Source organism: Parasteatoda tepidariorum, chromosome 6 (assembly GCF_982258835.1).
Source record: "Parasteatoda tepidariorum strain Cologne lab strain chromosome 6, Ptep-v5.0, whole genome shotgun sequence".
NCBI classification, from domain to species: domain Eukaryota; kingdom Metazoa; phylum Arthropoda; class Arachnida; order Araneae; family Theridiidae; genus Parasteatoda; species Parasteatoda tepidariorum.
In genome coordinates this window covers 83,217,851-83,235,499 of record NC_141760.1, presented here as the reverse complement: position 1 = coordinate 83,235,499, position 17,649 = coordinate 83,217,851, and the positions used below count along the sequence as shown (strand labels likewise).

General features: G+C 26.0%; 1 protein-coding gene across 2 annotated transcripts; it reads right to left on the bottom strand.

Annotated features, from left to right (window-relative positions):
• Window positions 1-569: 569 nt before the first annotated feature.
• On the bottom strand, window positions 570-17,616 carry LOC107450865 (ras-related protein Rab-31). Of its 2 annotated transcripts, none has more exons than XM_016066785.4 (7): window positions 17,493-17,616; window positions 16,866-16,927; window positions 15,952-16,048; window positions 14,561-14,630; window positions 11,709-11,802; window positions 10,738-10,893; window positions 570-3,403 (listed from the first exon to the last, which is right to left on the bottom strand). In XM_016066785.4, exons 2-7 carry the CDS (start codon window positions 16,906-16,908, stop codon window positions 3,228-3,230), a joined length of 636 nt encoding a protein of 211 aa, XP_015922271.1. In that variant the 5' UTR covers window positions 16,909-16,927; window positions 17,493-17,616; the 3' UTR covers window positions 570-3,227. The 2 variants fall into 2 exon arrangements, with proteins under 2 accessions (XP_015922271.1, XP_015922273.1); XM_016066787.4 differs by lacking the exon at window positions 17,493-17,616 and adding an exon at window positions 17,362-17,469.
• Between the last annotated feature and the right edge of the window lie 33 nt (window positions 17,617-17,649).

Genomic DNA, 17,649 nt, shown 5'->3' with positions numbered 1-17,649 from the left:
TAACAATGAAACATGTGCGTTTTGCTATTGAATTAAAAGTATGGGAAGTCGTGGATATAAATCCTATACTGCAATTCTCTTTTTCTTAACTTGCAATAAAGTATAGAGTTGTACCAGGATAGCCTCGTTGGTAGGGCGTTGGACTCTGGTTTCTAAGAATGGCAGTTTGAATCCGGTCAGTCGAAGAATACCCGTGTATTAAATGATGACCGGTGCTTGTTAAATATGTTAAGCTCACAAAGTCCTCTAAGTTCCCATAACAAATCAATACCTCTTGAGGTACTGATTCAGGAGTTCCGTTGTCTTCTGGAAATTATAGGCTATGGAGTTGAACATTACTAGCCATGAACTCAAATTTGGGTCAACTGTTCATTAAGCACAAATTATATTTTAGTACAGCAACAATTTTATGAGTAAATATATTTTTTTTTGGTTGCATATTATCTACAAACCCTAAAACAGGAAGGTTTATCAGTATTTTAATATAAAGTTCATGTGTATAAGTGTTATTTTCTTCTAATATATATATTTTTTATGTTTGTAAGCAATTTTAAAGCATTACAGGAGAGTGACTAACATATCTTTATAGCTTTATTCACAGCGTTAAAAAAATACAGTTCAGATAAAATACAAATGGTCCCATTAATTAGTCTATAATATGCACAATATCAACAAAAATATTAATAACCTGCTTGATATGAATAGATAATAAAATGACTATATGCTGTCTTAAAATGTCATATAAGAAGCTCTTACACATGTAGCATGCAACTTGTATAATTGATACTATTCAAGAAAAATACAGGCATATATAGATAGTAAAATAGAATCAAAATTCTACCCAAAAGGCACTAAACTACGATGTTTACGGGAGATTTAAAATAGATGCATTTCTTCAATTTTACTGCATAATTAACCACTAACAATTACAAATCCATCATTTTAACTTAAAATAAAATATACTATATTTAAAAAAATCAAATATTTCATTTTAATTCTAGGTTCCAAAATTACCAAGTAATTAATATGTTTGGCATAAAAATTAATTTCAGATGGTAAAGATATTTTGATTCTATGCATAGATAAGCAACAATAAAGTAACTAAAAGAAAACTTAATCGTAAATATTACACAAAAACAATCATATAATTTTATTTGCTTGATAAATAAATCTATACAAATATTTAAAACTGATCCAAGAGAAATAATGTTCTTTATAAAATAGCATTCAAGTTTCTGGAAGTCACTTTAATCATATAATTTGAGCATCAATAAATATATATTTTCTATATTTGTATAACTAGATAAAAACAAGGTGTTAGCACCATAAGCATAGACATTTTTTTCCTCTGATAAATAAAATCTATTTAGTTAAAAAATTCATTATAAAATATTTCCCTTTTTTGTAACACATTCATACATGTATACATAAAACTACATACTTATCACAATTACAAATAATAAGGCATAATAATTAGACATGCATGCCAAGTTCCGTTTAAAAAAAAAAATTTTACATACAAATCGAATTGAAAATTTATTCCACGCAATTATTAAATTTTTTTTTTTGTAAATGAAATCATACTTTTAGTTTTGTGGAACTTTTAAAAAGAATTCATAAAATATTTTGATTTCTCAATTGAACAAGAATATTGATTAAAAAGCAATATTTAAACTTATTACTTTTATTTAACTCATTTTAATAGTATCACATGAAGCAATAAACCCAATCGTAGATGTAGACGGATCAACATTTTAATAGGTAAGTTGCTTTGAAAATTATTGTGCATATAATAATTTAATTCAATAATCTTATCTCAATGAAGGAAGCTGTGTTGATCAATGAAGATTTTTTTTCAATTTTAATACTGCAAAAAATTTTAATTGTCCATTGCACTCATAACTTCATATGGGAGCAATATGTATTCAATTGTTTTGAACAACTGTTCCAAACTCCAATAAATATTTAGAAATAAGGTTTTTTCCATTAAATCAAAAAGAAAAGTTATGTAAATGTGAATAAATTACCAATAACTGAATTTGTAGCCTTTTAATAGTTTTCTTGATTTAACTACTACTTATGAATAAAAAAATGAAAGCCAAGAGAAGAACGTTAAAATAAGCAAAAATTCTCAGCTTAAATACCAAAGAATCACAATCATAGCAGTAAAACCATACTTAACAGTAAATAAAATATACAGAGCTTTACAATAAATAAACTTAAGAAAAAAAACATGAAAATGACGATTAAAAATTTAAAAGCCAACAAAAAATTGCAATAGTTTAGCAAATCAAATTATAAAATTTATCCAATATGTAACGACTCTTTAATTTATTTTTCTTTATAATTAATTAATAGAAAAGTTGTGGGCAGTAAAATCTGCTGTAAGTGTTTTCTTGCTAAGTTTTTTTTTTTTTTTTTTGAAATATTAAGTATAGTTGACGCAGGAAAAAAATTTTTGTGCTTTCAAAGGGCGTAATAAATTAAGTTTTAATGAAATTTGGTAAAATTTGAACTATAAATAAACATACATAACAAGTTAACATTTTCCTGAAGGAAATAATACAACTTTTAATTTTAAAAAAATTTCTTAAAATATGTATGTTTTTTATGTATTTTAGTTAGAAAGCATTTTTAAAAAAACTTACCTCAGCACTTCATGGTGAAAATTTTTATTGCCATTTAAAAAAATATATTAAAATTGTTTTAAAACAATTATAATCTTTCTAGTTATTTTTGGGCTAGAAAGAGGGATTGTAGATTAACCATTTGAGGGCGGAAGGTTATACGCCCCTAGTGTATACGAAGGAACTTTATCAGAAATATGTCATTTGTAAAAGACCAGAATATAACCAGGATGTTTATAATATTCTAGCAAAAAATTAACCGCACAAAAAAGAGCAAACAAATGAACATTTACACTTCAGAAGAATGAGCATGTTTTTTTTTCTTAATAAGAAAAGGAACTAAAAACTGATAGATATATACATCACTGTGAACTGTAAAATTGGGGAAAAAAACAAGACATTTGAAACATCAGATTTACATTAATACCCTTACCATACGCTAGTTAAAAAGAAAAATAGTAGTTTTGTAACATGCTAATGTCACAGCACCAAAAGTTGCTAAGCTCAGTGAATCTGTTTAAAATGTACAAGCTCCTTGATTTAAAAAAAACAGATAAAATCAATTGTAAATGTTTCCATACAAATATTAAATTGTAAGAATTAACAGCATAAGAAAGACCTCTCTTCCTCTGATACTTCTAGTGCTTTGTGCGTTTTAGAAGATACCCGAATAACTTTACCATCTTGAAACCGTTCTTTACGATAAATGGCATTGGAATTCTTTTCATATTGCTTTACCAATTCCTGAGAAATGTCCAAGAAAACAGTTTCCACTCCTAGAACATGCAAAAAATTACTTCAAAAAGAATGACTTTGTCTAAAGTACAAAATTTTGCTTAGTGAATATTTGCAGGGGTCTGTCTTTGTTTTTCTGAGAGGTACCAATTTTGTGAAAATTTAGACATAATTTGTGAAAAATTAAAAATTATATTTAAAAATCCAACACAAGAATATGGATTTATCATTTCTTAAGGAATACAAAAATAAAATCTTAAGAAAAAGTATTTCGTGAAACTACCGTTTTTAATAAAATTAAATTTGTGAAACTACCATTTTTCCTAAAGTTGAATTTGTGAAGGTACCGCTAAACGGTAGTAAATTCGGTCTGGACAGACCCCTGATTTGATACAGTTAAACTAAATCCACCGATCCCCCATTTTCTGTTTTCCCTTAAGCAGGGGATTGTCAAGGTTTTTCTGAGAGGTACCTATTTTGTGAAAACTTCAGACATAAGTTGTGAAAATTAAAAATTATATTAAAATATCAGCATAAAAACATGGATTTATCGTTTCTTACAGGATACAAAAATAAAATTTTAAGAAAAAGTATTTCGTAAAACTACCGTTTTTCCTTAAATTGAATTTGTGAAGGTATCTTTAAACGGTAGTAAATCTGGCCTATACAGACCCTTGATAAGTATCAACTTGTTCTAGCGTTCCTGCTGTATAAACGTACTCTACTAATTTTAAAAAGACCTGTTTAGTTTGTTTTTGAAACTAACGGATTTCCACGTCTATGGTTTGAAAATTTAACTGACATTTGATAAAAAATTTAAATAATTTTGATTAGCAAAGAAAAACAATAACTTTTGATGCTAAGAGCAAAAAATAAAATCATTAATTACAGTTTAATGCAAATGCCCCGAACATAATATTTGATGTTTATGCATTATTTGTTGAAAATATTGAAACTTGCGATGTCATCTTGATTAAAAAATGGATCCTGAAGAAAGGGTAAAATAACACTGATGAAATGGAACCACAAGCAGTGCCAACATTTGAGGTAGGCCTCAAACCCTTTAAAACAATGAGGAACTTCTGGTATTTACACAAACTTATCGAGAAAAATCTGTTACAGATGTTAAAAATGTATTGTTTGTGTTCAATAAAAAAAAAGAGTGCGTTCAAACTGATATTTTCAAACAAATAAATGTGATTTTTCTCATGAGCATCATAAATACTTCTACAATAAGCACATAATTTTTTTTATATTTAAATTAATTAATTTTCAACTCTCTTACTTCTGTATTACTTTACATATTTTTTGAAGTCATTATTTTACTTTGATCCCTATTCATCTTTTCCTCATATCTATCATTCACAACAAATGGTCTCATGAAAAATAATCAATCAAAGTTCTACTGTAATAGCATTTGTTTCATGTGTAACATAAAACAAATAGAAACTGTCTTTAAAATTAGAAGATCATTTATATAAAATATACATATATTTTACACACATCAACTGAACCAAAAAGAGTTTTAACAGAGGGTAGTTTCAAGTAATCAAATATCAGTTTATAGTAATCAAAGGGCAGGTGAAGCGGGCCACCGTAACTTTTTCACTAAAAAAATAATTTAGAACTTCCAAAGAACACTGCAGAATGTAAAAACTTCTTCACAGTTTTATTTCTAGTCTACACATAATTAACTATCAACAATCTTTTGGATTACTTCACAATGCAAATAGGATTATAATCTATAATTTTTTCCTAATAATTAGTGTTAATAAAAAAAAATCATATTTCTTTTTATATATTGTGGTTAAGTTATTAATTCACTATGAGTCTATATTTAGAAAAATTATTTATCCTTATTTAAGTTCAAATTTAAATAACTATTTATTGAGTCACTAGTAAAAAAAAAGATAAAATTTACTCATATTTTCTTTTGAACTTTTTTGAACAATTCAATAAATAAGAGCACGAAAAAAATTGTGACATATTAATTAGTAAAATAAAAATTATCTTAGGTAATTCGTAACATTAATAATTTTAAGTTCAAAAATATCATATTTTCATACATATTGTCAAAAAAGAAAAAAAAAACTTTTCCATTATTTTAGGGGTGCACAACCTTTTTCAGAGACGTGCCACTTGCACAGCAGGTAGATTAACGAGGGGCCACATGCATATTTAGACATGTTAGCGGCAAATATGATAATTTTTATATAAACATTAGTGTTCTAAGCACTAAATATTTTTATCAATAAAAATAACATATTTTCAGAAAATTAAATACTTTTAATTATTTGAATATATTTAAAAATAAAGAAACTGATAATTTTTTTTTCCCCTTCTCACAATAATTTATCAAATATATATAAATATATACACAAAAATATTAGGAGGGGATATAAATTTTAACCAAAAAGCTTACAGAATGAAATTGCAAAAAAATATGCATTTTATAGAGTAATATAAATTTGAATTAAATAAATTAATTAACGAAAAACCAAATAAAAACCAAATTAAAGATATTTTTTATTGCGTTCAGAAGCTCTTGTGAGCTGCACATCAACAGTCTGTGGGCCGTAGGTTGTGGACCCTTACATCATTTATTCTGACAATAATTGTAAATTATAATGGAGAATATATTGCATTAAATGTCATTTGATTTTAAGAGGACGCAATACCTACCCTCTCAATACCAGCTGCTAATGCTTTCTCTATGGGAGCTTCATTTGTTAATAACTTTTTCGCATTTTGATATTTTGGAAAAATTCTTTCAGCATTTGAAACTTCATAGTTTACTCTAAGCTTTTATGAAATCACTTTTTGTTTTACCATAAATTTTAAATTATTAATGGAGTTTAAATATCGGTAATAGAGACATCTTCAAGAAATCCGTTTTTTTATCAAAATTCATTCAGTAAATCCTTATTTTTGAGTTCACTTACTCGAACTATACATTTCAAGCTACCAGAAGAAATAACTAGTAATTATTTTCTTCAATTATGAAATGTGTTATTAGGAAAGAAAGATGAAAAAATTCTTTAAAAAATTGGGAAAAGAGCCTAAACCACGCCTCCCATCTGTCCTCCCTTCATTTACCAATACGAGTAAAAGTTCTAGTGGGGTGGGATTTTTTGGGGGGTTAGGAGAAAAGCCTCTTTACTTTGTTTGAATAGTTGAGGGGTTAAATAGCCTTGGGGTCTTCTGTTGTGGTTGAAAACAGTTTTTATTTCATTCTCTTTCTTTAAAATGAGTTAGGATGGAAGACTTTCTTTCGAATTTTCTTATGTTTTTTATTATTATTTTTTCTTCTTAATTTTGGCAATAACAACTTATCAAAACATTGTAGGATAAATATATTTAATTAGTTAATTATATATATCAATTAAGCTAACAATAATTATGCAATCTTCTGTAAAAAATTTTATGTAGCACTTTTAAATACGGAGTTAAAAAATAGTAAAAATTTTAAACTTCGTAATTTAAATTATAATATTTTCATTAAATTTTTTTTAGCTTTATATAAGAGGTTAAAAATTGAAACTAGCAATATGAAATTTCTTTACTTAAATATCAGTCCTAAATTTCATAAAATTACTATAAATTTCAGAACAGTCACATGTGGGTTTAATACTTTCCTAATTAAACTTGGCACCTTTTTCTTTAACTACTTAAATAAAATTATCAACAATATTATAAAAGAGGATTTTTTTGGATTATCACTAATAATCCACCGATTTTAGAATTTATTAAACATAAAATTAATTCTATTGCCACTTATGATTTCCAAGATCTTTTCAATAGCATTCCCCTTTCTAAACTAAAAGATGCTCTTTTGAATTATTACTATGTTTTGAAAAAATCTTTCATTGCGATTTTGATTATTGGGAAATTCCAATTAATTTTTGTCTTTTCAATAATTATCTTTAAAATGGAAAAGATATTTTTTTTCCTAGTTAATGGAATACCGGAAGGACCTAACGTTTCATCTCTCTTAGCTAATTTTTTTTCGCACTAAAAAAGAGAAATTGTACTCTTAATATTAAATTTGTTTTTAGATTTATTGATGATTTAATTATCTTCAATTTTCATGAATATACTCTTTTATTTAATGATATTTACCCCTAGGAATTAACCTCGCTTCGTAATCATAATGATAGCTTTAATTTTTTGGATTTGGGTATTATCTTTGGGTACTATCTTGGTATTATAAAAGAAGAAAATATCTGCTTTGTTGGTCTATTTTATAAAAGAAATTATTTTTATTTTAATGTAAATAAATTATTTGGAATTCTAACGTTCTTAAAAATATCTATTTTAATACCATTTTTAATCAAATGTGTAGAATTAAAAGATTATGTAGTAATGTTTAGTTATCCAAAAAACAAATAGACAAAATTTGATAAAAAAAAAAACAATGGTTACCCAAATAAAGTAATTAAATTCTATATAAAAACATTAAGTCAATTGTATGTTATTGTGAATAAATTTACTAAAAAACTTCTTCGTTAATTTATACAATTTTTACCGTGTGCAAATCCATTTCGGGCAATTCCTTGGCTGAAATTATGTGCATAACAGGCAATTCATATTTCCTTCTCTCTCTCTTTTCTGTTTTATTTATTTCTTAAATAATCCGATATAATAACCAATATGTGATTTATATTTTAATTTCTTCACTAGCAAATGCTAACTATTTCTAAGCATCATATAATGTTACTCAGGTTCTTATGTTCGTAAATATAGATTGCTAGTTTTAAATATGAATATTATATTTTTCCATTTCGTAAATTTTCCTAACTGTTCAATAATAATGAGTTTTTCTGAAAATACGTTTCATTTTATACGTCATATATACGTCTGAAATACGTCATATTTTATTTTAGTATTTTCAAATCTAATTTTTATTACTGTGCAGCGTCACGTATATTTTTGAAAAGGAAATTTTTTTTCCCTGTATAATTTGTTTTATTCACGTTTTATTTTCCCATTTTCAAATCTCTGCCACTATTTAGCATTATGTGTTTATTCGAAAAGATACTTCTTGACTGTGTCAATAAATTTTATGATTCTTGTAATACTTCCACATTTGCAAATTCTAATTATTTTTTAGTATATTTCGATGATTTAAAATTGACAGGAAAATGTTCACTTTAACCCACTGACGGTTCTGCACGTAAAAAGTCGCATTTTAACCTGCAGTCTTCTCTGCATAGCAAAACTGGTTTTCCCATGTTAACTGATAGGGGAACTGTGTGTTGGGGAGAAACATTCTCCCAATTTTGCCCATTTCCTTAACCGCCAGTGGGTTAAGAAAATAAATGTTTGCTTCAACTTTTAACTACTACAAAATGCCCATAATTAGCATTGTATTATTTACTATGCCAATTTTACCTTTAATTAACTTTTTGATATTACATTCCTTTTTTCCATCTGTGATAAAGTAAGAGTTGTGCTCTTGTTTTTAGCCCTCATTTTGTCACCATATGTAAACATAATAAATATATTGCAATTATACATTTCTTGTGACTCAAGTTATACTGTTTGTAATGCGCATACACATGTAAACTATTTATATTTGCTCTATTTTGTAATTTATATTTTTTATTTTTTCCTTTTTATGTTTTTATTTTGATTATACGGAAGTAGAAGATCGGGATGGTTATAAATAAAGATTTTTTATGCTTTTAATTAGAGAGTTTTTTTAATTGCATACTTTGCCCACAAAATTGGAATTTTTTGTAATATTACAGTCTTTTTCTCTATTTTTGATTTATTATTTATGTTTGTGTTTGCGAAGTTCTGACATATGTCTACAAACTTATCTGCGTTATAAATAAGTTTATATTTCATTACGTAAGTAAGAAATACATCAAAAAAGTAGTTCGAGAAATTTTTTTTCACTAAATTTAAACCCCCAAAATAACACAATGACCATTTTTTTTTTAAAATATAGTGTCTCTTAGCTTTTATATGTATCTGTATGAACAGGTGTGTGCTCATAGATACACAATTAAAATGAAAGTAAAGAATTCAAGGTGTGATCAACACAAAATTTAAAAACTGTAGAGAACAAAGTAGAATCACAGAAAAAAAAATCTAGGGGAAAATTTTTTTTAATTCGTTGATTATCAAACTACACGCTAACAGATGTTTCATCTGAATTCCATCTTTCTGAGGCTGAAGTAATATGGAACATGTGGTGAAAATTCACTTAAAAAAAGGAGAGCAAATAAATAATACTAGAATACAAAAATAAGTAATACTCAAACAGAAATTTTAATAATTCAAATGGAGATTGAAATGTATGAAACAGAAAAGAATATAAAATTATTGAAACGGAAAAAAATAAAAAATTATTTTTGTGTAAAAATATTTTTTTTTAAATTTTCTTTTTCCTTTGCACAAACACACACCCATATTCCAATATACGTATGTGTCTTAAACTATTAAAAATGAAAGGAGAAAAATTCTCAGACAAATACAAAACATAAACTTCAGCAAAATTACAAAGCAATATAAATAAATTATAAAATTTATTGAGAAATTATAATACTTATTTACAGAAAATAAAATTTTCCCGGATGGTGAATGTAAGTTTAAAAAAGATACATCAAAACAAAAATTTTCTTTGATGCAACCTAAAAAGCGTTTGATTTTTCTTTTATCATATTTTATAATTAATTCTTATTTTTTTATTTTTAAAACTTTTTATTATATTAGTATAAGTTTTAATAATTTCTTTAATTCTGTATTATGACTTAATAAATTGCCTACGTTTTAAGAAATTATGTATTTTTCAGAATTTTTATAATTATATTTCTTCATATATTTACAGCTCAATATAATTAGCAGTTCTAGCTCCGATTATTAAAACTAAGTTACTTTAATTAATTCCACACACATTAATAAAAATTTATATTCTTCTTGGTGTTTTAATTTGAAACGAATTAATTGTAAGATATAAGTAATCTCCATTATCTTGTAAACACCTATTTACATACAAATAAATAGTTAGAATGTCTATTCTGGATATTTCACAACGAAACTAAGAATGGGTTTAAAAATAAAAGACCGCGTACCCGGAATTACTTTTCGAAACTAATGCTTATATTGTTCAGTTTTGCTAAGGAAGGATGGGATAGTTTAACTGACCCTCTATCATATATCACTGTCACTGTACCAATTCACTGCTCCCTCAAAGCGACGCCCCCAAAGTGTGACTATTACAACTCTGATTTTGCCAATTCCGGTTTTTTATCTGGGTAAGGCGTCCTCTTAATGCAGTGTAAGACTAAGTGTAGACCCCATGGACAGCTTAAATTATGCCTTTTAATCAGTTACACAATATTTAAAAATAAGGTATTTAGCTATTTACCTTCACTATTCAAGGCTGAAGCTTCATGATAAAGAGCACCGATTGAAATGGCATACTCTGATGCCTCCCGGAATCCTACTTGACGAATACTGTTCATGTCGCATTTATTGCCAACCACACAAAGAATTATGGAATCCTCCAATCGCATGTTCAACTCTACAATAAAAAATTAAACAAACAGTTTTTAACAATAAATATAAATTGAAACTATTCAGTTAAATGATAATTAGAATAAAAGTATTTTGCTCATACTAGGACATAAATGTATCAACTATGTCTTTTACTAATCAATATTTAATTTTCAGTTTTATGAAGATCTGAACAAACAGATCATAACACTCTAAGCTCAATGTCACGAATTTCAATAACAAAAAATTTCCAATATCACACCAAAAAAATCTGTATTTCTCAATCATTTACAACGTTGTGAATAGCAACAAAAAAAACTCATCTAGCAAAATAAAATTCTTACCACCTCTTGAATTCATTTAAATTATCCCGCAGTGTGTTGTACAGTGTATAAAACTATTGAAACATAAAAAAAAGGTTTAATTTTTATATAAAAAGTATTTAATACTTCACATACTTTTAAATTATAAGCATAAAATCTGAATATTTGAAGCATAAAATCTGTGCTAACTTGCCAGTTCTGAATTGGTTACTAAACCATATTTAAAAATAAATTACATAATGAAATATTTTTTATTTAATAATAACTAAAAATGGATGCTAAAAAATTTAAATCATATTTGAGTTAGCTATCAATAAAATTAAAATAACACAATTTTAACGTATAATTAATTTTGTTATTAGTTAAATAAAAAATATTCAGTTTAACTTCAATCATAATCAATAGTTTAGGAATAATATTCATGTTTTTAATGAATCTCAGAAGCATGAATTGCCAGTTCTGAATTTTCTACAAAATTAAGCCTATTAAAAAAACAATAAAACAAAGACAATATAGTTACCTGACACCCATTCTTTCATTGATTCATAACTATCATAACAGGTCAAATCAAACATTAAAATAGCAGCATTTGCATTTCGGTAATACATAGGTGCCTAAAACAAAAAATTTAAAATTAAAGACATGACAATAAAAAACCAGTGAACTAATTTAACAACAAAACAAAATTGCAAAATAAAGTGAAATTAAAATTTTAAGAATATTTATTTAAATACATTAATCGATAACGAGATTTTACAGTGATAAGTTTGTTAAACCTGTAAACAAAGATAAGATAAAAAAAAAAAATCTAAAAATAGTATATTACAAAACATTTACATTGAGATATATTTCCTTCAAACTGCCAATTTATTTTTTGTAATCAAAACTATATTAAAGCAAAATTGTTGTGCAAAAATACAAAACTTTTAAGTCTGTAAAGGTTGTACAAATTTTTAGGAGTCAGCATGCTATTGAAAGGAAAATGCAACAACTGTTTGCTTATATGTTAAATTTTATTAAATTCTTAAGTGCCAGATATAACTTTTTATCCACCTTAAGGACAAGGATTTGTTGACATTAAAGCAAATTTCTTTATAACCTAGTAATTAGATAAAAGTATACCAATTTATTTCCATTCAGCTACTTTTTTCCATTATTTTTAAGTGTGGAAAGCATTAAAAACCAGTATTCAAATGAAAATGGAGCATTTAAAAATATTAAAGTTATCTAAGTCAAATCTCTGTTTTATCATGAAAAAAATACCTGCCATATGATTCCAAAATATTTTTTATCAGTCATTTGACCCAAAATTTTATCATATGTAAAATTTATAGCTTAAAATTGGCCATTTCATTAACCTGGATTAAATGACTTCAAACTATTTTAGACCTTGGTCATTAGATTTGGACTCACAAAAAATCAAAACAGAATAAAACATCAATAAATATATCAAAACATCAGGGATGAGAGTAGTCAGAAAGTAAAAAAGAGGAAATCCAAGAATATATATATATATATATATATATATATATATATATATATATATATATATATATATATAAATCGCACTTTTTTTGTCTAATTTTTTTTAAAAACTTGTAATCCATGTGATTACAAATCCCGATATGAGGCTTTTAAATCACGTGCATATAAAACTCTACATCGGATTTAAAAAATGCGAAAATACAAATCATGATGCGTAATTTTCAGATCAAGATGCATAATTTTAAAATCGCGCGATATTACAACCGCAAAAACGAATCACGACATTGGATTTTAAGCTCGGGTTGCAACATATTAGATTTTTAAATCTCGTAAATACGAGTCATAATGTACGATATTTAAAAAGCGTAAATAAGAATTGCAATGCGCAACTTTTAAATCAGGTAAATACGAAAATCGATGATTGATATTAAAATCGCGTGAATAAAAATCGAGATATTTGCAGAGTCGGGACTTGGGATTTCTAAAAGGATTGTTTGAATTGTTTTTTGTTTACACAATAAATAAAAATTTACAAGATTAATTGAATGAGCAAATAAATATTTTCACCACAATTCCACCTCTATTTTTTTTCGCTTTTTTTGTTTGCTTTCTCTCGACAATACAAGAAGCAGCGACGTCTAAATTACAAAAATACGAGCTATCCGGCCGACGGATAAAAAATACGGAAAATCTTATTTTCTGTGCGTGAAATCGGAGAAAATAGCTAATATAAGTAAACATGCGGAAGGATTAGCAGCTAGGACGTAGTTTGAATTGTCTGTTTTTCTTTGAAAATCGTAAATAAATATAATAATTTGACTTCAACGACTGAATTTTTTTTAAAAAAAACGGGATATTTATAAATAAATAAAACGAAACTTTTAGAGAATCTGAGTTTTTGATAAAAAGGCTGAAATTCGAGAGAAAAAACCGAAGAAAATCTCATCCCTGCATAAAGATCAACCAGTTTTATCCCAAGGAAATGATTTTTAGAGAAACTTCAGAGGGAGGAATGAGGACTTCAATAATTTCGCTCCGCGGAAAATTAAATTCCTCATAAAATATTTTAACTTGCGCCAAAAAAAATTTCGGCGGAAATTAGCGGGAAAAATGGAAAAATCTGAGAAAAAGCGGAAATCCGCGAATCCGCGGAAGAATCTCATCCCTGAAACATACACAAATAAATTATGATCTACGGCTTTTGAATGGGGAGAGTTTTGCACTTGTCAAGTTGCATTCTATGACCAAATTTAAGTCTATATGTAGAATTTAGAAACATATTTTGCAAACAAATTCTTTAATGGCTGAATATAAAGCATATCATATTTAAAGAAAATCATGAAAAGCTTTACTCTTTAGCAAGTACATGGGTCATCTTATTTCAAAAACCATGGCATGTTATCTAATAAAAAAAACTTTTAATTGCAAATGAATTTTTGAAAGAAAAAATAAAGTCTTAGAAGAAGAAGCATAACCAAAATTGTAGAATATTATGTTAATATCTCTCTTTTTGGTCTTAATAATGTGATAGCTTTCGTAACTAACACCTATATTTATAAAATACATGTCTCAGTATATATTTTTTTTAATCTGTAGAAATCCGAGAGAAAATTATATAATTTCTTCCAGATAAAGTTTTGGGAAAATAACATAAATTAACAAAAATGAAATGCAATTTACAGATATTTTTTTTATTCATTTATCATCACATTTGATACTTTTACATTGACCTTCATTGCTTTATTATTTGAAGTTCATATTTTACAATGTACTTTCTAAATAATGAGAAAAGTGTGTAGGAAAATTTTATCAAGATATTCATATTTCATTGTTACAATTCTAGTACAAATCATGAAACATTATGAAATTTATATATATGTATATTACCATTGATCTAAACCTTTCCTGGCCAGCAGTGTCCCATATCAGAAGTTTTATTTCATTATCATCAACTTTCCTAAAAGAAATTTATTTATTAAGTAATTTTTTAATTAAACAGTAAAAGAGAAAAAAATTATTGGAATTATTTTCCTCACTTAGAAAAAAAAGTGATTGAGTGACTATTTTTAAAACGTGCATAAAAATAAAATTAAAAAAAGATTGGTAAATAAAATACAGATCAGCAATTGGATAAATACAAATTAATTCAGCTAATTACAGCAATGTTATAAGTATTATAATTGCCGTTCATTTTTTCCAAAACTAACCTTCTTAAACTGCTACAAAATAAACAAGAAATCCCTCTGTTTAATAAATTATCCTTTTTTTAGTTGTTTCTTATTGCTGTTGTGTTTAGTTTTATAGCAAAATATAAATAAATAAAAACAAAATATTATGTTCTTGAACAAATAGTTATTACAAAATATAATGTAAATTTCAGATCAGACAAATTTTTCTAAAAACTTTCCTAAGCAAGAATAAAATTTTACCATTTATTTATTTTATTTTTCCTTTTTAGTTAACTATTCACTTGAGGAGGGGGGAAAAAAGAGTTCGAAAATATTTTTTTTTATTTGAACAAGTACAGCAATGATATCTATTAATTTCTGCTTATATCTTAACCTTTGTGAAATGTAGACAAAAAGTTTAACAAATAAAAAATCTTCAATAATCATATAATTAGTCAAAAGAATTAAGGAATGGTATTTTTTAAACTTATTAATTAACAATAAAGTCTATTTAATTCATACTTTTAAGGCAAGAGAAGCCATCAATAAAATTTGAAAAACACCAAATATTTCCCAACTTATTTTACTATTTTAAAAATATATTAAAATATCTGTATAATTTTTAACTGTATTTCATAAATTACAGTCACAATATAAAAGCTAATATAAACTCACAGACCTTCAACATAACAGTAATACAGTAGAAGGTCTATGAAATGCAATTCTCCATATAAACTGCATTAACTTAGAATCTCTGAATTTGCTGGCATTTGTTTCTAGCTTTTGATAATTTAAGTTTTTTTCTATAAATAATAAATAATTAAGTGCATATTTTTGTGTTTTTAAGTATTTTTTATTTAGCAAATATTTTAAAGCACTAATATTGATTTGTTCCATACACATAGTAGGTAAGTTTAATGATACATCAAATGATAACACAAAATTCTATAGAAAATAAAGTTTGTGTTTAAATTAGTAAAGAAGTTTTTATATCTTCTACGGAAATAGACAAATGATAGAATAAGGGGTTAATAAGTTATCTTTATTTAGTAAAGTATAATACTTAAATAGTATTTTTAACACAAAAGAAGATTTTAAAAAAAAACATACGTGGTACAAGAGAAAAAGGAAGCTCCAATAGTAGGTGAGGTGTGCTGTTCAAATATTTGACCAATATATCGATTTATAAAACTTGTCTTCCCCACTCCTGCAATGTAAAAAACAATTATAATTGCAGTAAAGATATTTCTTTATAAAGATAATTCAATGTAACAGTAGGCTGTAATCTAACAGTTATAGTTGGGAAAATTTTCATGGTAGGGACAAATTGGTTTGAAACTCATTTTTTTTTCCAACTCTTGATAATTATTTTCTGTCTATACTACAAATTAGTATCTAAATGTATATAATCATAGTTATCTTTTTTTCTTTACCAAAATGGGAGGGATTGCACTGTTTTATTGTAGAAAAATACCAAAGACATATGTAAGAAGGTCAGAATTCCAACACATATGGTCAGAACAGAGTAACTCCAAATTTTCGTTCTGTGATAATTAGTATAGTAATTATAATCACCTTTAAAACAGACTAAGTAAGTAGCTAAGAATATTGATTATTTTTTTCTAGTCTTAAAGAAACAAACAGCCACCATTAACTCATAAACTTTATTTTTTAAGACATTAAAAAGTTCAAAATAAAAACAGTTAAACATAGTCCTAATTGCCAAGACTCTAACTGCCTAAAAGTTGAGTCAACTAATCAATGCATTTTTATCATATACTTCATGTTCATTTATATTTGTTGTAAACTAATTTCCCCATAAATAACTTAGTAAAAATAATCAATCATTCAAATAATATCAATCAAGTACTAAGATTAATGTATTGAAAATTAATAATACCTAAACATCACTTATAAAATGTAAATGTATTTAAGTACAAGGCAATAACGTAATACTCGGTAAGAAAAACAATAATAGCCCTAAATTAAAATTTTAAAATTAACAAAATCAAAATAAGTCTTACCTTGGGCACCAAGAATAACAACTTTTGCTTCCGGTAATAACATTTAGAACTTCAAACTTCTCCTGAAATACAAAAAAATAAAAATTCAGACACTGAAAAAAAAATAATAATAATAATCCGAAAGTGAAAGAATGCAGAAAATTGCATGCATGATTAAATATTGTTCTGAAAGACTGATGAGAAAATATTGAAAATCTACGTTTGCTTCACTAAATGATTAGCATCAGAAAGAAAGATTAACATTGAATTTAAAGCACTTCTTTCAATTAAGCAACCAAAAAATACGACTGATAAAGTATTTTTACTTTAAAAATACTTTATCAGTCGTATGGGACTAAGATAGAGATGGAGGTAAAAAATACTTAGAAATTTAAAATCACATCCAAATATGATATTCACAAAAATCAAGTATTAAATACTCAAAATGAATCAGATGGTTTTTAATAAGAAAAATTTTAACTAATACAAAACACTAATAAGATTTAAAAAATAATACACTTTAAATTGAAATGCAAGTTGAATAACTAATTTTCATTTCTAAGGAAATCAGAGAAAACGAGAACAGAAAAGCTTTTTCTTGCAGTTGCATTAAATATTTAAAAAATTAACAGGAAATATAGGAATTACCACTCAAATTAAACTCAATTTATCATATTTGACAAACGCACTTCCGAAATCATTTCTTTGTTTACAAAAAAAAGAAATTTGCAAAGTGAAAACAATTAAAACCACCGGTTGCAGTTAATTGAACTATTTGTTGACATTTAGAAGAAAAAAAATTTGT

Bases quoted from the DNA above. Each gene is read 5' to 3' on its own strand.
- LOC107450865 (XM_016066785.4), bottom strand. From the start codon at position 16,908: ATGTTATTACCGGAAGCAAAAGTTGTTATTCTTGGTGCCCAAG. The intron at 16,049-16,865 runs GTAAGACTTATT...TTTACATTGCAG, and splicing joins TGTTATTCTTGGTGCCCAAG to GAGTGGGGAAGACAAGTTTT. The intron at 10,894-11,708 runs GTAACTATATTG...TTTTTATTGTAG, and splicing joins AATGAAAGAATGGGTGTCAG to AGTTGAACATGCGATTGGAG.